Source organism: Oncorhynchus masou, chromosome 4 (assembly GCF_036934945.1).
Source record: "Oncorhynchus masou masou isolate Uvic2021 chromosome 4, UVic_Omas_1.1, whole genome shotgun sequence".
Lineage (NCBI taxonomy): Eukaryota > Metazoa > Chordata > Actinopteri > Salmoniformes > Salmonidae > Oncorhynchus > Oncorhynchus masou.
In genome coordinates, this window is record NC_088215.1 from 9,389,737 (window position 1) to 9,415,979 (window position 26,243).

General features: G+C 42.4%; 2 protein-coding genes across 3 annotated transcripts in view; one reads left to right on the plus strand and one right to left on the minus strand.

The window, feature by feature from the left end:
- The window catches only part of LOC135523047 (rho GDP-dissociation inhibitor 1-like), a 28,806-nt gene extending 20,772 nt beyond the window's left edge, over positions 1 to 8,034 (plus strand). Inside the window, exons 3-6 of the mRNA XM_064949773.1 lie at positions 838 to 921; positions 1,740 to 1,816; positions 4,213 to 4,276; positions 5,565 to 8,034. Of these exons, the coding sequence (XP_064805845.1) occupies positions 838 to 921; positions 1,740 to 1,816; positions 4,213 to 4,276; positions 5,565 to 5,764 (425 nt within the window). The 3' untranslated portion in view covers positions 5,765 to 8,034. The remainder of the gene's footprint in view (positions 1 to 837; positions 922 to 1,739; positions 1,817 to 4,212; positions 4,277 to 5,564) is intronic.
- Positions 8,035 to 10,110: 2,076 nt separating this feature from the next.
- Positions 10,111 to 25,632, minus strand: LOC135523057 (protein phosphatase 1 regulatory subunit 12C-like). 2 transcript variants are annotated; one of them, XM_064949791.1, is made up of 20 exons: positions 25,294 to 25,632; positions 24,562 to 24,736; positions 24,320 to 24,450; positions 23,910 to 24,028; positions 23,478 to 23,637; positions 23,123 to 23,267; positions 22,706 to 22,780; positions 22,303 to 22,382; positions 18,682 to 18,791; positions 18,434 to 18,498; positions 18,051 to 18,181; positions 16,706 to 16,793; positions 16,461 to 16,578; positions 13,865 to 13,974; positions 13,011 to 13,075; positions 12,885 to 12,924; positions 12,531 to 12,635; positions 12,071 to 12,121; positions 11,832 to 11,882; positions 10,111 to 11,348 (listed from the first exon to the last, which is right to left on the minus strand). In XM_064949791.1, exons 1-20 carry the CDS (start codon positions 25,515 to 25,517, stop codon positions 11,262 to 11,264), a joined length of 2,130 nt encoding a protein of 709 aa, XP_064805863.1. In that variant the 5' UTR covers positions 25,518 to 25,632; the 3' UTR covers positions 10,111 to 11,261. The 2 variants fall into 2 exon arrangements, with proteins under 2 accessions (XP_064805863.1, XP_064805855.1); XM_064949783.1 differs by having other exon boundaries at positions 18,051 to 18,184.
- Between the last annotated feature and the right edge of the window lie 611 nt (positions 25,633 to 26,243).

Genomic DNA, 26,243 nt, shown 5'->3' on the forward strand with positions numbered 1-26,243 from the left:
AGTATCTCTACTTGCACATCATCTGCACATCTATCACTCCAGTGTTAATGCTAAATTGTAATTATTTTGCCTCTATGGCCTATTTATTGCTATTTCTTCCTTACTCTTCTGCATTTGAACATACTGTACATCGGTTATTCTATTTTTCTTTTCTATTAATAACTGTACGTTTGTTTAACTCTGTTTTTGTCGTCACCCTGCTTTGCTTTATCTTGGCCAGGTCGCAGTTGTAAATGAGAACTTTTTCTCATCTGGCCTACCTGGTTATTTAAAGGTGAAATTTAAAAAGTAAAAATACCACTGTTTAGCTTTGGGAGAATGCTATAGAAACAGTCCCTGGGTACTAGCCATCTCAAAATAAAGTTTTTTTCATGTTGGGGCCCTTCCAAATAATGGATAGCTGTCCTGATTTCAGCTCTCATCTGGGGCAACCTGTTGGACAGCTGGTTGTTACTGGTAGTATACATGCAGTCTTCATTCCTAAATGTTGCCTCTAAGAAGTATTGGTCTGTTCAATCGATTACAACTTTTAATGTTTAAATGGAGGCCTAGGTAAGGGCAATAACTTCACAGATATCCCTACTTGGATGTATTCCGTTTGGTTGTCATTTAGACACAAATGCAGAATTATGTAAAAATACATTTTAAGTAATGTTTTTGTGCTTAATGTTAGAATATAAAATACGTTTTGTGACGTATTTTCACACGAATGACCTATAAAGTTTAAAGGTCTGAAACCAAACATATCAGCAAGTAACTGGGGTGTAATTGTGTCAAGGTTGCTGTGGGTCAGTTACCTTGATCTATTTGCATGTTCTTTGTCTGGTCTTGTTGCAGATCCCAGCGTTCCCAACGTCCAGGTGACACGGTTGACACTGATGTGTGAGACTGCCCCGAACCCACTGACCCTTGACCTGCAAGGTGAGCTGTAGTGCTTTTGTTTACTGTAATTCCCAGAAATGGACATCTTATCGTACGAGCATCTCAAAACATGGGGGAAATGGTTCCGAGTGTGTCACTAACTGGCATTGACAAACTGATTTGTTAGACCACGTTCTAAGTCAAGACCTGCTACTGTCACCTGACTCTCTTGAGGTGAGCAAGACACCTTGTGCCGCTGAACAGAATGGCCTGAGTCACCCTGAACGAGGCAGGCCAGTGCCAGTAAAAGTGCGTGCATCACACTCGTGTATGTACTTGTAGTGACTGTTCCCGAGGAACAGTGTAACACAGCCACTCGTGTCAGAAGTAACATGCTGGAAACGGTGAATGAATAAGGTGTCTATAAGGTGTAATAAGGTGAATTAATTAGGTGTCTTTTGAACATTTCACAGCCTTACCTCATGGTCTTTCCATGTACAGCACTTATTGCAAATTCTGGGGTAAAAACTGTTTCGACACATTCATTGTGGGGGGAATAAAGAGATTACTGTATTGCTTTTGTTTCCCCAGTCTGTTCCACTGCTTGATGTTAAGGGAGAGTGTTGCAGCACTGCTAGAAGACACTATTAAAACCCCTGATTAAGTGTGCTAATGAGGCAGTGCCACTGCTGGGCTGAGATAATGACCCCTGCTGAGGTGTCAGAGCTGCCTAGGACTCCACATGGCTGTTAGACACCTTGCTCTCACACTCCACACTGGGGCCCAGTGGACGGAGGTCCCCTGCTGCATGCCCTAGTTAGTGTGTGTGTGAGAGAGTTGGAGAAACCTTGTTTTATTCCCTCATTGTCTTTCTACAGGAGATCTGGAGGCCTTTAAGAAGCAGTCCTTTATCCTGAAGGAGGGAGTGGAGTACAGAATAAAGATCAGCTTCAAAGTGAGAGCACAGTTCAGATCTTTTGCAGTGGTCCTTGCTGACATTTAAATGGACAGGTAACTGCCAAAATAAAGGAAACCCCAACATAGTGTCTTAACTTCTTGAAACTCCCCATCCCGGATCCGGGATCGTGACTAAAGCCTCAGGCTCATTAGCATAACGCAACGTTAACGATTTCTGAAAATCGCAAATAAAATGAAAATAATGCGCCTACTCTCAAGCTTAGCCTTTTCTTAACAACACTGTCATCTCAGATTTTCACAATATGCTTTTGAACCATAGCAATTCACTAATTTGTGTAAGAGTATGCTAAGCCAGTTTAGCATTTTGAGTAGCATTTAGCACGCAACATTTTCACAAAAACCAGATAACCAAATAAATAAAATCATTTACCTTTGAAGAGCTTCAGATGTTTTCAATGAGGAGTCTCTCAGTTACATAGCAAATGTGCAGTTTTTCAAAAAAATATTATTTGTGTAGGACAAATCGCTCCGTTTTGTTCACGTTTGGCTATGAAAAAAACCTGTATACAGTTATAGCCTGAAGCTCTTTAGCATAATGTAACGTTAACGATTTCTGAAAATCGCAAATAAAATGAAAATAATGCGCCTACTCTCAAGCTTAGCCTTTTCTTAACAACACTGTCATCTCAGATTTTCAAAATATGCTTTTGAACCATAGCAATTCACTAATTTGTGTAAGAGTATGCTAAGCTAGCTTAGCATTTTGAGTAGCATTTAGCACGCCACATTTTCACAAAATCCAGATAACCAAATAAATAAAATCATTTACCTTTGAAGAGCTTCGGATGTTTTCAATGAGGAGACTCTGTTACATAGCAAATGTGCAGTTTTTCCTGAAAGCGTCTTTGTGTAGGAGAAATCGCTCCGTTTTGTACATCACATTTGGCTACCGAAACGAACCGAAAATTCAGTCACCTACAACGTCAAACTTTTTCCGAATTAACTCCATAATATCGACCGAAACATGGCAAACGTGGTTTGGAATCAATCCTCAAGGTGTTTTTTCACATATCTCTTCATTGATATATCGTTCGTGGAAGCCTGCATTCTTCTCTGAATTCTGTGGAAAAATACTTGCAGCTGAGGTTTGCGCACCAATTTCGGCGCAGGACACCGGGCGGACACCTGGTAAATGTGGTCTCTTATGGTCAATCTTCCAATGATATGCCTACAAATACATCACAATGCTGCAGACACCTTGGGGAAACGACAGAAAGGGCTGACTCACTCCTCTCGCATTCACAGCCATATAAGGAGACAATGGAAAACTGAGCCTCAAAAATCCTGCTCATTTCCTGGATGCCGTTTCATCTTGGTTTTGCCTGTAGCTCACGTTCTAGGGCACGCACAGAAAATATCTTTGCAGTTCTGGAAACGTCAGAGTGTTTTCTTTCCAAAGCTACCAATTATATGCATAGTCGAGCATCTTTTTGTGACAAAATATTGCGCTTAAAACGGGCACGTCTTTTTATCCAAAAATGATATAGCGCCCCCAGAGTTTCAACAGGTTAATAGGGCGTTGGGACACCACGATTCAGAACAGCTTCAATGCACCTTGGCATAGATTCTACAAGTGTCTGGAGCTCTATTGGAGGGATGCGACATCATTCTTCCACGAGAAATTCCATAATTTGGTGTTTTGTTGGAGGATTACCGCTGTCTCAGGCGCCGTGCCAGAATCTCCCATAAATGTTCAATTGGGTTGAGATCTGGTGACTGAGACGGCCATGGCATATGGTTTACATCATTTTTATGCTCATCAACCCATTCAGTGACCACTCGTGGCCTGTGGATGGGGGCATTGTCATCCTATAGGAGCATAGCCATGGGTAGCCAAAATAATGGCCTGCCCAGCATTTTTATGCATGATGGGATGTTAATTTCTTAATGAACCCAGGAGCCACACCTGTGTGGAAGCACATGCTTTCAATATACTTTACCTCTCATTCCCACAAGTGTTTCCATTATTTTTGGCAGTTACCTGTAATAACATGTAAGATATTGCACAAAACAATTGAATTGACAAAAGAGAATCTGTCGTTCACTTTACATGAATGAAAGCTGTTTGTATGAAGACCACATAAGTTAAATGCAGAAGACACATTTCAGTTGAATGCATTCAGTTGAACAACTGACTAGGTACCCCCTTTTCCCTTTCCCTAAAAAGGTGGTGGCTCCACTTTTCTCCCCCCCCCCCCACTTAAAATCAAACATTCAGATTGTGCCATTAATGAACTTGGCTTACCGGTAGGTATTGTATTTTTCAGATTTCATGGTTCACTAGGTCTTTTAAAGGGCCTATTTCTGTCAGATGAGCTTGCGATAAGCTAGATTTGATTTTCCATGCCGCTAACGATGCCTCTATCTCTGCAGGTGAACAAGGAGATTGTCTCGGGACTCAAGTATGTCCAGCAGACCCACAGGAAAGGAGTGAGAAGTGAGTGCTTGCTGCTTCCTATCCCTCTTGTTTGTTTCCTCCTGACCTCCATCTCAACCGCACAGGCCTTCCTCCCATAGTAAATGTGGGAAATTGTGCCCTAGACTGAAGGGAATGTTGACATCAACGTTGAAGAAACTTCCATCAGTTTCTACAGATTGCCCTGTTAAGGGAATGTACTCGGTGATACATTGTCATGGTTTCCAAATGTTGGTCCGAACAGAATTGAAGAGATAAGTGGCATGATGCCACATCAACACCGTTGCTTTAGACAGTAAGGGAATCATTTGAAATGAATTAGTTCAGTGAAGAGCTGTAAACACTTAAGGTCTGTAGAGACTACCATTGTTTAATGTTGACAGACAGCCCCGGCCCACACACTGCCTTCGCTTTTTAAATCTGCCAAGAGAAACAGGCAGGGCCTGAAATTGAGATATTGTTTGAAACCGGATGAAAAGGTTGAAAAATAGAGGCTGAAAAACAGACTTGACAGTGTCGATAGGGATATTATTGAGATTGTTTTGAGGCATTCATCTCACATTTTACTGAGCAGAAGAGAAAGGCAGAGTGGCAGGGCGTGAAATGTTTGTTTGAAACTGGATGCAAGTCGAGGCACATAAGTCTGTTGTGTCAATTGCTTTATTAGTGAGTCGTGTTTGTGAGGCTTATTGAGAAATCGATTGATCAAAATAAATTGGAGCAGGCCTCCTGAGTGGTGCAGTGTTCACTACAGACCCTGGTTCAATCCCAGTGTCTTCCGGGTTAGGGAAGTGTTTGGCCGAGCGAGATTTCCTTGTCCCGTTGCGCTCTAGCGACTCCTTGCTGGGGGCCGGGGACCTGCAAGCTGACTTAAGTCCCCAGCTGAACGGTGTTTCCTCCGACATATTGGTGCGGCTGGCTTCTGGATTAAGCGAGCTGTGTGTCAAGAAGCAGTGCGGCTTGGCAGGGTCGTGTTTTGGGGGTCTCATGGCTCTCGTCCTTCGCCTCTTCCGAGTCCGTAGGGGAGTTGCAGCGATGGGACAAGGCTGTAACTACCAATTGGTTGTCACAAAATTGGGGAGAAAAGGGGATAAAAGTACAACAAATTCTATAAATTGGAGTAAAACGATCATCAGTCGTGTTTTTCATTAGTCCTGTTTATTGATAACTTTCTTCGCAGCGAGCAAGTATTTTCTCCTAGTAGTTACACCCTGTTTCATTGTTTTCTGTTTGCCTGATGAACATCACCCTGTATTTCTTGTCCTCCCTGGTGATTCAAACAGCCCTTCTTTTCTCTCGGTCTCTGTAGTTGACAAGTCGGACTACATGGTGGGGAGCTATGGGCCAAGGCCGAACGAGTACGACTTCCTGACCCCGCTGGAGGAGGCTCCTAAAGGCATGCTGGCCCGCGGCACCTACAACATCAAGTCCAAGTTCACCGACGACGATAAGCACAACCACCTTTCTTGGGAGTGGAACCTCAACATCAAGAAAGACTGGAAAGATTAAGAAAGAGGCCTTCAAAACCAAACCCCACAACCATGTCCCCATTTCACCATGAGTTTATTTTCTTGTACTTCATTCCATCCTCATGCCTTCAATCTTCATTCTGACCCTTCCATCCCTCTCTTTTTTCCCCCATTTATCCGTCTGCATTAGTAGCAGCAGCAGACGCAACGCCCCCCTCTGTCCGTCCATCCCTCTGCTTTCATTGGTTGCACAAAATCCACCATTGATTCAATGCCCTCAACCTGCCAAGAATTTGGTTAGGACTGACTGGGAGGGGCCTCAGTGGGGAAGGGAAAACTAGCTGTTATTGGCAGAGAGGTTTGGAACTATTCTTTATTGGTTTACTAACTAATTTACCAAGGCAGTCTTTTCAAACAGCTCCAACACTGAAAAGGCATTATCACAATTTTCCAACCTGGTATTGGGCCTTTAAGTTTTTTTTTTTATCTAATTGTATGAATAATAGTATACTGTGGCTTTGTTCATGTCACTGTTGATATTAATCAGCGTTTATGGTCAATCCTTCCCCGACATCTTTTTCCTTACCCCTTTTAGCATTCCTTTGCCTGCCTCCTTGCTAGTTTTTTTTATTTTTTTTATATATTTTACCAAGACCTGCCTTGTTAAAGATATTTTCCTGTACTTTTGTATTTTTTTGCCAGTAGTTATGAAAGTAGCACCCACGAGCCAAAAGTGTCTCTGAAAATAGCATGTCACAAATATGTGCACCATGACATTGCTCTCGTTCTACTGTGTGTGTGTGCGTCTTGTTAGCAGTCACTCAAATGGTGAGGGGATGAAACTCAAACGACCAAGGGGCTTGCCCAAGTGGGGCTTAATGTAGGGGTTAAAAAGTTCTGGAGCATGTCTTTTTAAACCTACAGTGAAATAATGAGATGCTTTACTTCAGCTCCTCCTACCCCCCCCCCCCTTAAATGTTTAACCCTTTCCTCTTACATGGGGATATGGGCCAAGGTAACCTAATGTAGCAGGTGTATAATTTTTTGGGGAGTAATTACGCCTGAAACTAGATCCCCTATTCAACTCTTACCCTATGAGGTCCGCATCCTGCTAGTTTTCTGTTGTATGTGGAGGAGGAGTTAAGGTGGGGTGTCGCCTTGTTAATGTCCAAAAGCAGAAGTCCATTTCCCCTGAAAACAGGAACATCCAGTAGTTTAGGATTCGGCAGAGGCGAGGGCAAAGGAAGCGAAAGATAATGACATTGTAAAAATAAAATAAAAAGGGCGTAAGCCCCAGTGCTGCCTCATACCGAAATATCAAAATAATCAGTTCCACTCACCAATAATCAGTTCACTCCTCTTGTGCAGTTGTCATGGTAGTGCACTAACAGATGGCGCATGCCTTGGGCTGTATGTTGTGTATTTCATGTGGTGCTTGCCATCAGGTAGACTCACTCAAGGGCATATTGTACTATCAACTGTTCCACCATCTTAATCTCTTTGCTAGTTGAGATTCTCCCTGTCGTCTTTACACACATGCTGCTCCCGCCCTGAACTCAACCTCCACTAGTAAACACAAGTTAACATGGTAGTTAGAATGAGAATAGAACACCACCTAGAATTGACCAATTTGTTTTTTCCCCTTGCCCACCCCAGCAAGCCACTTCATCATTGTTATCATTATTGTTCATCCTTAGCCATGAGGCCTTATCGTCGACTTTGGTCGCGTTTAAAAGAGACATGATTATTTTTTATTTTTTTTGCCTTAATGTACATCAATCCCCAGTCAGATTTCCCTCCTCCCCACCTCACTCACATGTTATAAACCTTAGGGCCTGTTGTCGGAGGTCAAAGGTGATGACAAGTACCAGAGAAGTCACAGGAGTAGAGAATGACTCACCGTCTGCTGCTGGAGACATTGACGGTGTTTCAGCTCTCATGAGGAACAGGAGCTGGTCGGGTTAAGGTGTACACCTCCACAGTCAGGCCCCAGCCTTTGCCCAATGACCTATTGACGAAAAGAGACGTTGATGGAAGAACGGTCAAGTTTGCACAGAGTAGGATGTGCTAGCAGAAAATGTGTGGTACTGTTTGAGTATGTTAAGAGGGAGGGATTTTTGGATCAGAAAGGGGAATTGACATGTACTGTACCCTAAGCATATGGATGTAAAAGTGTTTCAGATATTGTGCTTTTCCATACATTCCTTCACACATTGTACAGTTTCGATGCTGGCATGCTGGTGGGGTTGTATGCATATTTGATCATTTGTGATTGCTCTTCATGGACAATAAAGATGTTGCTCAACTTGGCCTGTTGTGTACGGAGTGTCTCTAGTTTATTTGTGGGTAAAATAAGTAAAACTATTATTTCCAGTCTTGATCTATTCAGCAATCACATTTTACAACTTCTCAAGATTTCTACTAGTCACATTTTTAGACGAGTGGCCAATCTTTTAAGTTTTGAGAACCCGACCCAAGGTATAACAAAGCACAACCATGTTTTTCCATATCTCTAAGGTCTCCCATATATGGATGGTTGTATACAATAATCTTATTGTGAAAGTGGTTAAATTGATAGATATGGTGACACACACCCTTAACTCAACTGGTGGGGAATGGGCCACCTAAGTTAATTTATGATGAATGAACTTAACTTTTTGGTAACCGTTTGTCATTCAGTTCTGTATGGTTCAGTCTGACAAAAATGTATAGTGTGGCAAGACACTGAAGGTCCCTCTGAATTTAATATGTTTAGGCCCTACTCTTGCAATTACGTTAGAGGGTCCTCCTAGATTTGACTCCATATCCAATATGGCTACCATATTACCATTAAATTGTGGTTTTATTACATGTATTAAATTAGACATTTCTTAGATTTTTGTACTGTACTTATGACCTGTACTCAAGACCATTTATATGTACTTCAACTATGTTTGGAATCCAATATGCCCACCATGTACACCTAAACACCTTTGTCTGGTGATTTATATATATTTTTTAAAGGCAGCAGACTGCTTGTCATGGCAATACCAAGTATTCCAAGTAACGTTTTTAAGTATTCCACGTTACGTCTTTGAGGATCAATGAGGCTCCAACTAAAGGAAAGAGAATCCTGGACTCTTCACCTCTCTCTTGCTCTACAACTTTCCCCCACTGTGGTATAACTTACTCCTCCAGGATTGGGCTCTTAAGTCACTTCTCTAAGTCATGCCTCTTTACAGACCTGGTGCCAGGTTTTTTTTTTGGGGGGGGGGGGTGAATTTAGGCTACAAGATAGGATAATTCACCTATTATAAACAGCCTATGTGAATGCAACAATACACACAGCTCTCTTACCAAAAGAATGCAAACGAAATGCTGAAAGTAGTCACCTAGTTATTCATACATGCAAACAAAGATAGGGCCCAATTCTGACCCAAGTTTAGCGTGTGGAAATTGAACATAAGCTGATGAAAAATATGAACACAACATGCAACAATTTTAATATAAGGAAATCAGTCAATTGGAATAAATGCAATAAGCACTAATCTATGGATTTCACATGACTTGGTCACAGATACCATTAAAAAAAAGGTAGGGAGAAAACCAGTCAGTATCAGTATCTGGTGTGACCACACATCTCCTTCACATAGAGTTGATCAGGCTGTTGACTGTAACATGTGGAATGTTGTCTCACGCCTCTTCAATGGTTTTGTGAAGTTGCTGGATATTGGCGGGAACTGGCACACACTGTCGTACACATAGATCCAGAGCACCCCAAACATGCTCAATGGGTGACATGTCTGGTGTGTATGCAGGCCATGGAAGAACTGGGACATTTTCAGCTTCCAGGAATTGTGTACAGATCCTTGCGACATGGGGCCGTGCATTATCATGCTGAAACATGAGGTGATGGTGGAGGATGAACGACAATGGGCCGTGGTATCTCTGTGCATTCAAATTGCCATCAATAAAATGCAATTGTTTTCTCTGTTCATAGCTTATGCCTGTTCCATAACTCGACCACCACCATGGGGCACGCTGTCTGCCATTTGCCCAGTACATTTGAAACCAGGATTCACCTATGAAGGGTATACTTCTCTCGTGTGCAGCCATCGAAGCTGAGCATTTGCCCACTGAAGTCGGGTATAAAGCCGAACTGCAGTCATGTCAAGACCCTGGTGAGGACGAGCACGCAGATGAGCGTTTAATAGACCAATGAGAGTTCTAAACCTTTAGTTTTCAGTCACCCCCTCCCCACTCAGATCACTCCCAGACAGCCCGAGCAAAATTCTTGCTTGACAATCGCTCTTCGATAAGCTGTTTCTTTTTAACCATTTTAATTGAAAACAATCACACTAAGGTACTTTATTGTTACCCAAAAATAATTTGATATTGAGATACAAACAGCTGCATTGGATCTTTAATGAAAAGCACAATATAAATAAAATGAGCATTGACTTCCACATGCAGTGCTTCCCTAATGTCTCCACTAGGTAAGGTGTTGATCGTGAGTTTTATTCTCTTCCCCTCACAGGAACTGTGAGGTGGCGAGCTTAATTTACCATACTGTATTTTTATTTTTGACGTTGTGTAAATATTAATTACAAATATATATAGAAAGGCACATTGTCAAAATACAATTTGGCATGCATTAAAAATGGAGTAAACATTCAAAAGACTTGACCCATCTTGCAGTCTACGAACGAACAGGTCTCCGTCACAGTATGAGCACCCAGCATCTCCGTCCTTTTCTAAAGAGACCATTACTACATCACTGGATGAGGAGAGGGCCCCTGTACATAAATATACACATAAATATACATTCAAAAAAAAATTTAACATGCACATACAGTTTGGTCCAACTTTAACAGTAGTCAGCTCAAGTACAGTATTGACCCAGACTCGTCCTGAGAGACAAACCAATCACTTCACCTTTCCCCCAAACAACGTGCCAAACAAGCCGTAAATGGGGGTTTGTATTTTTTGGCACATTTTTGTGGAATATGCATGTCAAAACCTAATAACAACCTTCTCCGCCTCTCCTCAGAACTGAAGCACCTGACATTGGCATCACCCCCTCCCCAGTCCTGTTTAGGTGTCTAGTGGTATGTACTCTGAAATAAAATCATGTTGTTATCGTAAGCGTGCACTTTGCATGGTTATTAAAATATATCTTAAAAACACATGTATCCTTAAACAAGGTAACGCAGAAGCGAAGCACAAAATATTTAGGGTAAAAAAAAAATATCAACTTTAAGAATTTGAACAGGAACACCGTACAGTACCCTGTGAATCCATAGGAGGTGCAGTTCAGCTTGTTATACAGTAGATCGAGTCATGAGTGAAGACAAACCAAAGGCGCATGATAACCCTGCAAAAACTATTCTTTCCAGTTATAAATCCAAAAATGTCATTGAACAAATGCATCGTTGGTCTTCTATCAGAGCAGAACGCAGTTTATGCTGGGTTTTGTTCCCGGTATGTGCCTTGTGAGTTGGGCAAGAGACAGGAACATTTTAACACTTTTCTCCGTCTAGAGGTTTGGGAGAGGAGGCTCATTTGGAAAGTTTGCTGATGACACGGATGAGAGCGGCATTCTCGTCCTTTAGCCTCTGGTTGTCTGCTCGGAGATCCACCAGCACCTGGAAATACATGATAACAAGGAAAGGGAGACAAAACAACATCAGGGCAAATAGGTTTTTTTCTCTTCTTTGACATCATGATCAGTTGATGGAAATCTATTGGTTGTTGTATGTTACAGATAATGCCATGTAGAACGATACAGAATAAAACCATATTCTCAGAACATGATTTTTATTTTACATAGTGTTTGGGGTAGATTCGTTAGTGTTGGTGTAATTTGGAGTTAGTTTGAGTACTTTTATGTGGTTAATGTTTTTGATGGTTTATTTTTGGGGGTAGTATGTGGTTAGTATGTTGGGGTTTTTTGAGGTTGTTTTGGGTTGTTGAATAGTTTAGGGTAGCTTATGGTTAGTGTTTTGGGCAGTTAGTAGGATCCCTTAGCACATAGTCAACGCTAATAATTCTGCAGGTTATTTCAAGTCTGAACAGACACAATAGGCTTTAAATAGGCTAGCCCCGGTGACGAAACAATTCCCTTCTACCTTCAGCTCATCCTCCAGTTCCACTGCTTTTCTCTGGAGTGCTCTCTTCTCCTGCGAGTAAAACATAATGATTTTATAACTCACTCCCACATAGGTATGGAGCCTTTATGGCTAATGACATGAGGTTTACATTCCATTCGACCTCAATTGATCCAATAAATAAATCATTTCCTGAATTGGGAAGCTAAAAGTGAAATGGACCCGAAACATGAACACAGACAGTTTAAGCGGGGACTCACAAATCTCTCCAGTTCCAGCAGGGCCGGCCTCTCTGTGTTGCTCTCTTGACTCTGCAATGGAGACACAGACACAACAGGGCCAGTGATTGACATGCACGGCTCAGCACAGAAGCCGAGCGGTATAATGCCGACGCATTGTGAGTGCTATAATCTGGAATCCATCGGTGTTCTTGTGTATTGTTTGTCCAACGTAACTTCCCTTTCACACTGTCAAGAGTCAGACACAGAACACCGTCAGGACCCGCCTCCCTGACAAGACTGACAGTGTCCCAATACTCTTCGTCTCCCCACTGCTACGTGGATCTAATATATTGAAACGGAATACCTGATAATCATATCCAGACTTATCTGTAGTTATGAGCGAGAGAAGACAAGGAAAAGAGTCACGGCACATGGCTTTGCTATACACCATGGATCTTGACCCATGGCCATCAACATCCGGACAGGATCATATCCTCACCTGTCGGAGTCTCTCCAGCTCCACTTTGCTCTGGCTGAGCAGCAGCGCCGTCTCCTGCAGCTTGTCTTTGAGCAGGCCGTTCTCCTGCAACACCGACCTGTACAGCTAGGGGGCAAAACCAAACAGGGATTCGGTCAAAGGCAGAGGACAGCAGCCTGGATATAGCCTAGCCACTGCAGTTCTAAATAGATTCAGTTTAAGTGGTTTAAACACCTATTTCACAGTTAGTCAGTTGCATCCATTCATTCCCCTCAGAGCATGTTTTTCTCTCACTTATTAAAATCTTAGCTACCATCTTTCAAGTGCCTGAAGAATGTGTATTTAAATCACTGGGAGTCGTCAACAATACCATACCATTTTGTAGTCTGGTGAAGAATCTCCCAACTGAGGCTCACTGCAAATATAGAGTACATGATTTACTCAATATAAAAGAGGTTTAGTAATTCAGTATACTGTAGTATAGAAATTTAAAACACTTACCTGGGTGAACTATGACGGTGGTTTTCATCCTGTTGGGCTTCATCCATTGCATCCAAATGTTCATTCTTATAAAAAAATATATATATAAATACATATACAAATGGTATGTTTGACATCGACCACTAATATTATACCAGGCATTGTAATACAAGACCACTTTTGTGATAAAGAATCAGATGACAACATTTTGTGTGTGTGTGTGTGGGGTCCTATCATTCAGGCCTACATTATAAAGCAGTCAAAATACAGAAATATAGCAATTACACAACTGAAAAAGAGAAAAAAAGAACATTTCAGGTCGGGTATGGGGTTCCTGTACTGAGTATGAGGTTACGAAATACTGTGTCATTTCCTCTTTGACTTTGTAGGACATAACATTTACTTTGTACTTGTGGCATGTTGGATGTAGACAAGAAAGAGTGATATTGGTTGAGTCAAATTAAAGTTCAATCACTTTATACAAAGAGGAAATGGTCAAACGATTAGAACAAAAAGACTTCAAAAGCTCTCGCACAAATACTATTTTTTTTTTTCATATATTGTTTTTAACCTTTTTTTTTAACCAGGAAGGGCTCATTGAGATTAAAATATATTTTTCAAGAGAGCACTGGCCAAGATAGGCAGCACCAAGTCATTACAAAAAAAATACAGACAGACAACATGAAAAACTACAAGTAATCTAGTAAAATCCATTGAATTCACAAGAGTATAAAACAGAAAATTAAAAACATTGACAGGTCAGGGAATCAGCCTCAAAATCCTTCCAGTCTAAAAGTATTCTGTAAGGTGTTCCAAGACGATGGCGCAGAGTATATAAAAGCCCTGAATATGTATAAAGGGGTTCCGCCGCTTACCCCTAGCTGAACCACCCCGGTGGAGCGTCTCTCTCTCCTTCCCTTCCGTCGGTCCCTCACTCCGAGCCGCGTCTCTCCCTCGGACCCAACCTCCTTCACTGGGTCGGTGTCTACAATACAATAGGAACAGAATGACATTGCTAGATCACGAAGGCATTTCAACAGCACGGCTCGAAACTAACTTTAATGGAGAGCTACTGTCCTGTCGGTTGTCGCATCGCAAGAGACCATTGTGTTGGGCGAGCGGTGTTTTTGTGCGGTACAATGTAGGCTACATGTGATGGCAGAGTTTGATAAACAAATGCCCTGCAAATTGTCAAATCATCAAGCCAGGTATTTATTGGCAGGGTTTTTTGGGAAAGCCTTTAGAAATGTGCGCATGACACAATTTTGCATCGCAAAGATTAAACCAAGACTTCGGACCAAACTTTATGAATACCTGGTCTACATACCCATTGTTGCTAACCTTGAGAATATATTTTTTTAAAGCATAAAATTGTGAACCAAAAAGTAACGTGCCCAGGAGAAAACATATATTAAAATCACTGGCACCCTAGCATCAAATTAAAAATGTGTGTTGCACTGCCAAGTCAAACGGTCGCAAATACGAGTTTTGGTTGCAATTTTGAGCCTTTAACAGACACTAAGGCAAGGCCAGGGCATGCATCTGATATTGCCAACTTGATGTTTTCATGACACTAAAATACTTTTAAAACTAGGATTCATAATCCTGTCTTCCTGAATGGCATTACTATTATTACATGAAAACAGCACATTTTTTTCCCACCACAGTCCCACTCACCTCTCTCAGCAGGTGTTATGGTGACTATAGGGCTGACATGCAGGATGTACCCACCACAGTCCCACTCACCTCTCTCAGCAGGTGTTATGGTGACTATAGGGCTGACATGCAGGATGTACCCACCACAGTCCCACTCACCTCTCTCAGCAGGTGTTATGGTGACTATAGGGCTGACATGCAGGATGTACCCACCACAGTCCCACTCACCTCTCTCAGCAGGTGTTATGGTGACTATAGGGCTGACATGCAGGATGTACCCACCACAGTCCCACTCACCTCTCTCAGCAGGTGTTATGGTGACTATAGGGCTGACATGCAGGATGTACCCACCACAGTCCCACTCACCTCTCTCAGCAGGTGTTATGGTGACTATAGGGCTGACATGCAGGATGTACCCACCACAGTCCCACTCACCTCTCTCAGCAGGTGTTATGGTGACTATAGGGCTGACATGCAGGATGTACCCACCACAGTCCCACTCACCTCTCTCAGCAGGTGTTATGGTGACTATAGGGCTGACATGCAGGATGTACCCACCACAGTCCCACTCACCTCTCTCAGCAGGTGTTATGGTGACTATAGGGCTGACATGCAGGATGTACCCACCACAGTCCCACTCACCTCTCTCAGCAGGTGTTATGGTGACTATAGGGCTGACATGCAGGATGTACCCACCACAGTCCCACTCACCTCTCTCAGCAGGTGTTATGGTGACTATAGGGCTGACATGCAGGATGTACCCACCACAGTCCCACTCACCTCTCTCAGCAGGTGTTATGGTGACTATAGGGCTGACATGCAGGATGTACCCACCACAGTCCCACTCACCTCTCTCAGCAGGTGTTATGGTGACTATAGGGCTGACATGCAGGATGTACCCACCACAGTCCCACTCACCTCTCTCAGCAGGTGTTATGGTGACTATAGGGCTGACATGCAGGATGTACCCACCACAGTCCCACTCACCTCTCTCAGCAGGTGTTATGGTGACTATAGGGCTGACATGCAGGATGTACCCACCACAGTCCCACTCACCTCTCTCAGCAGGTGTTATGGTGACTATAGGGCTGACATGCAGGATGTACCCACCACAGTCCCACTCACCTCTCTCAGCAGGTGTTATGGTGACTATAGGGCTGACATGCAGGATGTACCCACCACAGTCCCACTCACCTCTCTCAGCAGGTGTTATGGTGACTATAGGGCTGACATGCAGGATGTACCCACCACAGTCCCACTCACCTCTCTCAGCAGGTGTTATGGTGACTATAGGGCTGACATGCAGGATGTACCCACCACAGTCCCACTCACCTCTCTCAGCAGGTGTTATGGTGACTATAGGGCTGACATGCAGGATGTACCCACCACAGTCCCACTCACCTCTCTCAGCAGGTGTTATGGTGACTATAGGGCTGACATGCAGGATGTACCCACCACAGTCCCACTCACCTCTCTCAGCAGGTGTTATGGTGACTATAGGGCTGACATGCAGGATGTACCCACCACAGTCCCACTCACCTCTCTCAGCAGGTGTTATGGTGACTATAGGGCTGACATGCAGGATGTACCCACCACAGTCCCACTCACCTCTCTCAGCAGGTGTTATGGTGACTATAGGGCTGACATGCAGGATGTACCCACCACAGTCCCACTCACCTCTCTCAGCAGGTGTTATGGTGACTATAGGGCTGACATGCAGGATGTACCCACCACAGTCCCACTCACCTCTCTCAGCAGGTGTTATGGTGACTATAGGGCTGACATGCAGGATGTACCCACCACAGTCCCACTCACCTCTCTCAGCAGGTGTTATGGTGACTATAGGGCTGACATGCAGGATGTTGCTTGGTGGTGGATCAGCCGGTTTGGCTACGCTCTTCTCTGCCTCCTTCAAGTCAGTGAGCGTCACACCCTGTCACAGGAAACAAGCAAAAAATTCATGTTTATTATTTATGCTGAAAGGTGGTCAGTTATGGTGACAAGATCTATTTGAAGTCCTCTGTAAGAGACGTAAAGAGATGGTTTATTGTGGCCAGTACCTGTGTGGAGCGGCGAGACTGGCGCATGAGGCGTGATCGTGCTTTCCTCTGAGACTCAGACTCCTCGTCTCTTACTGGGGCCTGGAACCTGAGGGGCAAACATCCACACAGCTCCATTAGAACCCATAGATTCACAATGCTCCAAAAAATACCCCATCCACACAGCTCCATTAGAACCCATAGATTCACAATGCTCCAAAAAAATACCCCATCTACACAGCTCCATTAGAACCCATAGATTCACAATGCTCCAAAAAATACCCCATCCACACAGCTCCATTAGAACCCATAGATTCACAATGCTCCAAAAAATACCCCATCCACACAGCTCCATTAGAACCCATAGATTCACAATGCTCCAAAAAATACCCCATCCACACAGCTCCATTAGAACCCATAGATTCACAATGCTCCAAAAAAATACCCCATCCACACAGCTCCATTAGAACCCATATAGATTCAGAGCCGTAACCCGGGTTGGAGTTTCAGTGAAAAGGGGCGAAATATGAGAAATTATTCATACCGACACGTAGCATCAGAGACAGTTCAGTCAGTTGTAATGATGAATTGCATAAAATCATCAACTCTTTACACATAGCGTTTTGGGGCATTACATTGCGAGGCATTATGAGGCATGAACTGATCGAGCGCTGCACAAACACACATTAACGGAGCACACAGATGATCGTATTAAATCACATTCACATGAATTATTAGCACATTACTTAGGATTCTGTATTAGCATCAGTGATGTAGAGGTTAAAAAAAGGTGGGTAATGGGTCAACTATAAACTCCAGTGGGCGATCAAGACTAACAAGAGCGTTGGGTCAGTAACACAAAAGGTCGCTGGTTCGAAGAACACATCCACACAGCTCCGTTAGAACCCTTAGACTTGTTATGCTCCAAAAGAACCAAATCCACACAGCTCCGTTAGAACCCATATATTCATTATGCTCCATAAGAACACATCTTTCGGATGGGACGTTAAACGGGTGTCATCCCCCTCCTCTACCCCTGTAACTATTCCCCAGGTCGTTGCTGCAAATGAGAACGTGTTCTCAGTCAACTTACCTGGTAAAATAACGGAAAAATAAAAATAAATAAATCCACACAGCTCCGTAAAAGCACATCCACTTCATTTAGAGCAGAAGATACACACTCCTCTGCTAGAACACATTGACAGTGTTTTAACAACTGCCTGTGTTGAGCGTCTCTCATCACCCCTTCCTTTTTATGTGCCACACCCTGCCTCCTGCTACACCAACTACTCAGTCATCTTCCCTATAGTTGTGCCAGGCCACTAAGCTTTAAATGTGTGTTTACTGTGTGTCGTGTGGCTCTTACTTCCGTCTGTCTGGGTTGGTGTTGTTGGGACTATCGGCCAGGGGTTCTTTCCTCTGGGGGGTGGGCTGGACCCGAGCTGTACGACTGGCTCTGTCCTGGTCCCGCTCCTCCACATCCTTCTCCTCTGGAGTCTGCTGGACCACAGGCAAGACAGGACCACATTAATACAGGGGAATAATAACACTCCTCTTGAACCTAATTGATTCATTGTTACTAGGCCGATGAGTCACATTTTTCTTGATGTTCAAATGGAAAGGACATTTTGTGAACATCAACAGTGAAGATACGAAATAACGAATAACTAAGGGTGTAAAGCCGGACAGACCCAGGTAGACTACACAACATCGACAGTACAGCTTAAGATACATTGAGACATGGCTTACCTTCTCAGCAGGGCTGACGGTGGAGGTGGCACTCTCTGTGTCTGGACTGGATAGAGTGGAGCTTTCTAAGACAGACAGACAGGAGGTGTACTCTGGTCAGTGGGTAGTCATGACTGGGTACTCAAAATTGCCATACCAATTGACCGGAGCATTTTAAAATGTGAACATGTACTTCAATAAGTCTTCATTCTTCATGAAATTAGATATGTCTGTGTGTGTGTGTGTGTGAGACCAGCCATATTATATACCAGGGCTGCTCTCTTTCTCCTCGCTGAGCTCCAGGCCTTCAGACCTCCTCTCTTTAGACTGGTCCTGCACGTTCATCTTCTCCTTACTGCTCATCCTGCACACGGAGGTCCTGAAACACACACACACACACACACACACACACGATTATTATCAGCATTTCACAGAAATCGGCTGCATTCTGATTCTTTACCCTTCTCCCAAAGTGTGCTCTCGTGCTCTTGGTCCATACATGGGAGGAGATAATGATCGGAATGTAGCCATGAAATTCATTGGAGGAACGCATCCAGTTCTGACACTGTCCAACACAATCCTCCCTGCTATTACTGACAAGGAAGATGCCTTTTTCAGTCAGCCATATTGGTAAAATAACATTAGTCAATGAAGAACTATCCAATTGAATCTCATCGAAATTTCTTATGAAGACAAAACTATCTTTCTGCATGAAAATATATATAAAAAATAATACTTGAGGCCAAGCCCACCACATTTACTCCAACTACAGTCTAACTGCAAAATAAATACTACAGATCAGAAGAGGAAAAGAAACTATAGAAAATAAGATGCAGTAGTAATAAGGCATATCTGTTGTTTGTTATCAGATGCAGTAGTAATAAGGCACATCTGTTGCTTGTTATCAGATGCAGGAGAAATAAGGCACATCTGTTGCTTGTTATCAGATGCAGTAGTAATAAGGCACATCTGTTGTTTGTTATCAGATGCAGTAGTAATAAGGCACATCTGTTGCTTGTTATCAGATGCAGTAGTAATAAGGCATATCTGTTTGTTATCAGATGCAGTAGTAATAAGGCATATCTGTTGCTTGTTATCAGATGCAGATGTAATAAGGCACATCTGTTGCTTGTTATCAGATGCAGTAGTAATAAGGCACATCTGTTGCTTGTTATCAGATGCAGTAGTAATAAGGCACATCTGTTGGTTATCAGATGCAGTAGTAATAAGGCATATCTGTTTGTTATCCGATGCAGTAGTAATAAGGCATATCTGTTTGTTATCAGATGCAGTAGTAATAAGGTATATATGTTGCTTGTTATCAGATGCAGTAGTAATAAGGCATATCTGTTTGTTATCCGATGCAGTAGTAATAAGGCATATCTGTTTGTTATCAGATGCAGTAGTAATAAGGCATATCTGTTTGTTATCAGATGCAGTAGTAATAAGGCATATCTGTTTGTTATCAGATGCAGTAGTAATAAGGCATATCTGTTTGTTATCCGATGCAGTAGTAATAAGGCATATCTGTTTGTTATCAGATGCAGTAGTAATAAGGCATATCTGTTTGTTATCCGATGCAGTAGTAATAAGGCATATCTGTTTGTTATCAGATGCAGTAGTAATAAGGCATATCTGTTTGTTATCCGATGCAGTAGTAATAAGGCATATCTGTTTGTTATCAGATGCAGTAGTAATAAGGCATATCTGTTTGTTATCCGATGCAGTAGTAATAAGGCATATCTGTTTGTTATCAGATGCAGTAGTAATAAGGCATATATGTTGCTTGTTATCAGATGCAGTAGTAATAAGGCATATATGTTGTTTGTTATCAGATGCAGTAGTAATAAGGCATATCTGTTGCTTGTTATCAGATGCAGTAGTAATAAGGCATATCTGTTTGTTATCAGATGCAGTAGTAATAAGGCATATATGTTGCTTGTTATCAGATGCAGTAGTAATAAGGCATATCTGTTGCTTGTTATCAGATGCAGTAGTAATAAGGCATATCTGTTTGTTATCAGATGCAGTAGTAATAAGGTATATATGTTGCTTGTTATCAGATGCAGTAGTAATAAGGCATATCTGTTTGTTATCCGATGCAGTAGTAATAAGGCATATCTGTTTGTTATCAGATGCAGTAGTAATAAGGCATATCTGTTTGTTATCAGATGCAGTAGTAATAAGGCATATCTGTTTGTTATCAGATGCAGTAGTAATAAGGCATATCTGTTTGTTATCCGATGCAGTAGTAATAAGGCATATCTGTTTGTTATCAGATGCAGTAGTAATAAGGCATATCTGTTTGTTATCCGATGCAGTAGTAATAAGGCATATCTGTTTGTTATCAGATGCAGTAGTAATAAGGCATATCTGTTTGTTATCCGATGCAGTAGTAATAAGGCATATCTGTTTGTTATCAGATGCAGTAGTAATAAGGCATATCTGTTTGTTATCAGATGCAGTAGTAATAAGGCATATCTGTTTGTTATCCGATGCAGTAGTAATAAGGCACATCTGTTGCTTGTTATCAGATGCAGTAGTAATAAGGCATATCTGTTTGTTATCAGATGCAGTAGTAATAAGGCATATCTGTTGCTTGTTATCAGATGCAGATGTAATAAGGCACATCTGTTGCTTGTTATCAGATGCAGTAGTAATAAGGCATATCTGTTGCTTGTTATCAGATGCAGTAGTAATAAGGCATATCTGTTTGTTATCAGATGCAGTAGTAATAAGGTATATATGTTGCTTGTTATCAGATGCAGTAGTAATAAGGCATATCTGTTTGTTATCCGATGCAATAGTAATAAGGCATATCTGTTTGTTATCAGATGCAGTAGTAATAAGGCATATCTGTTTGTTATCAGATGCAGTAGTAATAAGGCATATCTGTTTGTTATCAGATGCAGTAGTAATAAGGCATATCTGTTTGTTATCCGATGCAGTAGTAATAAGGCATATCTGTTTGTTATCAGATGCAGTAGTAATAAGGCATATCTGTTTGTTATCCGATGCAGTAGTAATAAGGCATATCTGTTTGTTATCAAATGCAGTAGTAATAAGGCATATCTGTTTGTTATCCGATGCAGTAGTAATAAGGCATATCTGTTTGTTATCAGATGCAGTAGTAATAAGGCATATCTGTTTGTTATCCGATGCAGTAGTAATAAGGCATATCTGTTTGTTATCAGATGCAGTAGTAATAAGGCATATCTGTTTGTTATCCGATGCAGTAGTAATAAGGCATATCTGTTTGTTATCAGATGCAGTAGTAATAAGGCATATCTGTTTGTTATCAGATGCAGTAGTAATAAGGCATATCTGTTGCTTGTTATCAGATGCAGTAGTAATAAGGCATATCTGTTTGTTATCAGATGCAGTAGTAATAAGGCATATCTGTTTGTTATCCGATGCAGTAGTAATAAGGCATATCTGTTTGTTATCAGATGCAGTAGTAATAAGGCATATCTGTTTGTTATCCGATGCAGTAGTAATAAGGCATATCTGTTTGTTATCAGATGCAGTAGTAATAAGGCATATCTGTTTGTTATCAGATGCAGTAGTAATAAGGCATATCTGTTTGTTATCAGATGCAGTAGTAATAAGGCATATCTGTTTGTTATCAGATGCAGTAGTAATAAGGCATATCTGTTTGTTATCAGATGCAGTAGTAATAAGGCATATCTGTTTGTTATCCGATGCAGTAGTAATAAGGCATATCTGTTTGTTATCAGATGCAGTAGTAATAAGGCATATATGTTGCTTGTTATCAGATGCAGTAGTAATAAGGCATATATGTTGTTTGTTATCAGATGCAGTAGTAATAAGGCATATCTGTTTGTTATCAGATGCAGTAGTAATAAGGCATATATGTTGCTTGTACGGACCTCCGTCGTTTGTTATCAGCTTTTGCAGCAGTAGAGCCTGCGGGGTTCTGTCTGTCCACGATGGACTGCTCATTACGCCACTGTGAAGGGACACAGAAATATGACCACTATCATTAGATAACACACATAATAATAATAATAATAATAATAATAATAATAGTGCAAGGCAAATATAGTAGCAAGAGTCATGACAGTATCACTCATCAGTAAGAGAAAAACTGGAAGACTGCCTTTTGCAGAACAGCCCAATATTACATGGCAAATATGGCAACAAATCAAATTATACCCATTCTGAAAAGATATGAAATCTACAATTAATATTTCACAATCAGGCAGTTTTGTATTGGCCACCCAGAGAACTATTTTACACACATGAAGTGACAAAACAAAAGGGAAGTCTCACGTTGGCTTGTTTCTGTGACAGCTCCTCCAGCAGCGACACAACACTCTCATCAGCGACATCAAATGGAGTCTGACCCTGCAGAGTTGACGTTGCAAAATGAAAACAGGGCACAAAGGAAGCAGCAAGACCGTACGTGGCATCCCGCTTCCTACCACATGACGACGCTATATCAGCCTAGCATTTCAAAAAGTAGTAACAAATACCAGAGACCTGGTATACAAGCAGTCGGCAATATTTCGGAGGGACATCGAGCAATGTCTTGAGGAGGACAGGCTCATTGTTAATTGGCTGGAATAGAATAAATGGAACGGCATCAAACATATGGAAATCACGCTTGACTCCGTTCCATTAATTACAATAAGCCTGTCCTCCGACTGCTCCTCCGGTATACATGTGTACGGCTCTAGTCTGTCTCACCCCATTGCTGCAGACCTCCATGTCGCAGAGCTGTTCAGCTAGTATCCTGCAGGCATCTCCCTGCCCCCAGTGTGACGCTGCGTGGAGAGGCGTCCAGCCATCACAGTCCATCTCTGACACGTCCAGACCACACTGGCATAGCAGTCTGAACCACAACAACAGAGAGGTTTAGCACAGAGAGCAAAGCAGAAAGCCTATGCAATTGAGTTCATTCATTTTGTCTGTTTGTTTTTTAAACAAGGCCCCATTTTCCCATAAACTCAAAGAGTTATTGAGCTTGTCAGAGTGGCTGTGAGGGAGAGACAAGAAAAATAGGGTTTATTGAGAGAATTGGGACATGGTCATGGACACTCACTTGATGGCTTCCAGGTAGCCCTTGGCTGCAGCCACATGCAGGGGAGTGGCCCCAGTTTTGGGGTGCCGTAGTTCTGAGGGAGGCCCCTCTGTCAGCCAGGCTCTGGCATCTTTCATGATCTGCTCCTCCTCCACCCGCTTAGCTGCCTCCACGTCCACCCCTGAGATGGGAATGAAATGTATAATCAACAACTCAACAAGAACGTGTAAAAATGTGGTAGTCAAGAAGCTTCTTCCTCTCTCAACTCCATTGAAAAAGGGAGAGCCTTATTCTTGTTTAGCTCGATATGGAACGTTGACAGCATCACAAGCCAAAAATTGGCTAAGAGTGTGCCCTGGCTTCGTTTCCTAAGTAAGTCTTTATAAATCAGACACCACAACACTTATCACCCTGAATCTCTCCTTTGTTTCCTCCCCGTAGCACCGTACTCACCTTGTCTCACTGTGTATTGGTGCAGGAGCGACTCAGTGGCCTCGTCTTCAGCTATATCTAGTGGGACGTCGCCATCGCAGTTCACAGCAGTGAGAGACGCACCCTGCTGCAAAAGGAAACTGAGATATGGAACGAGAGTTTGAAACCATCCACAACTGAGAAACAGGCCACATAATCAAGAGTAAACAAAAAGCAGTCGACCTGCTTTACAGGCCCTGCTGTACCAGACAACAATACAGCATTGTTGAATGGAGAAACATTGGCACAGGGAGGCTACGCTTAGGCTACAAAATCAGGTTAACTCAATTGCAACGACTGCCCAACACTATAACAGAGGAATGTAGAAAGCTTTCATAGGTAGCCCCTATTCTATTGCCTGATGTTGAAGTGATATACTGTACTGTACATACTCAGTGATCTCCAGGTTCCCACAGGTGGCTGCCACATGCAGAGGAGTCCAGCCCTCACTGTCCACCTGGTTTATGTTGGCACCCCGAGCCAGGAGAAAGACCATCACCTCCATGCTCCCATCTATACAAGCCTACAGTGAATGAGGAGAGAGGGTGATGATAATCAACGCTCCAGTATGACTTATAGGTTGTAGAGTCAATACACAGACACTACATTTGACTCATTTACCACAAGTCCTTACCTGGTGAAGAGCTGTGATTCCATCAGCATTGGCACAATTCACAACCTCTCCCTGGTAGTCTCCATTCTTGCCTTCTGTCTCTTTTGCATCTTTCAACATCTCTTGGGCCTCATCTGTGTCACCACTGGCACAAGCTGCCAGGAACTCGGCAGCAGTATCAAACCGCACTCGCCTCCTACAGTCGAGGTCATCATTTAGGGGCATTACTCAGGATATTAAAGTTAATATTTTACCAGCACTCCACGGCAGCTATTCATATCTCATTATTTGCATACATGAAAGGCTGATCATATTCCCCTCCTCCAAATAGGCCATGTTAAAACCCAGTGGTTGTCAACAACTGTGGTGGACAGTAGCTAACTAGATATGTAGTTAGCTAACTTAAGTAGTCAGCCAGCAACATAGTTAACTGCCTGATAACTTTCCAAAAATGACTAGCCAGCCCATGTGGGTGTGTTAGCTACATATTCTGTCGAATTCTGTCGAACTGTTCTAAATCTACTAACGTTAAGACAGTAGACAATGTATGCATGCATGTGCCATTGTTGTGATTGCAGACATAGGTAGTTAGCGAGATAAACATTGAAGTATCAGTAAAGCCAGCTAGCAAGTGCCTAGCCCACGCACAGCATTCCTGAATAGCATCCGGTATAGTATTAATACTAGCTAGCTAGCGATAACCTAGCTAGCTGGCTAGTTAGCTAGTAATGCATCAATCTGACAATACAGTACCTTCGTTTGAGTAGACGACTATTGGCTTCCCCGGTGGTCGATCCGCTTCCCTCCACATCCTGAGAATGGTCCTTTGAAACGGAGTTGTTTACGGCCTCCGAGCAGCCTGCATCCTCGACATCGCCCCGCCACCTTCGCCTGGGCACAGCCGGTTCTCTGTCGGTGCTAGAACCTGACCAGCGCTTCAGTTGTTCTTGCCGTTTATCCTTTGCTGTGTCCCCCATTATTATCCGACGAGGGCTTTATTCAATAAAATATATATTCGATAGAAAAGACACACCCTCCATGTGTATAGTTTCACTTCCTTATTCAAAGCACTGGGTGTGAAGCCAAAGATGGTGCATAAAATGAAGATGTCCCACTCCGGCCGTTAACCATTGAAAAATATGTCACAGTTCCGGTCTACTTAAGGAGTAGGTTAGCTGACAACGAAAACGATGCGTGCGCTTTAATGGGAGCAGAAATCAGTGTGGTGTTGTGATTCTGGTTGGCCAGATAGCAACAATGAGAAGAGGCTGCCATCTGGGGCATCGTAGGTGGCTCATTTCAGCTAGTTTAATCTTCTTCTTGATACAATGTCTTGTGTTGAGGTGTTTTGACTGATGCAATGTCTATGCTAATGTGTCTAAAAATGTACTAGCTAACTAATGAACAATGTAACTATGTATTTGAGAGACAAGTGCTCATTGTGCAAATATATTTATGTTTTCAATAAACATTGGGGACAAAATATAGTTTATGTTATATGTTGTCAACAATCTAAGCCAACCCTGTCTGTTTTGCCCAATAGTCCGCCACAGTGGACGGGTCATAATATCCATATAACCTAGTGGTAAAATATGGAAATTGGGTTCATAAATTTTTCCCCATCATGAATTTTGCAAACACTTTAAAACAGTGTGTGTGTTTGGTGTACGCGTACCTTGCTGTGACGTTTTGATTACCGTTTA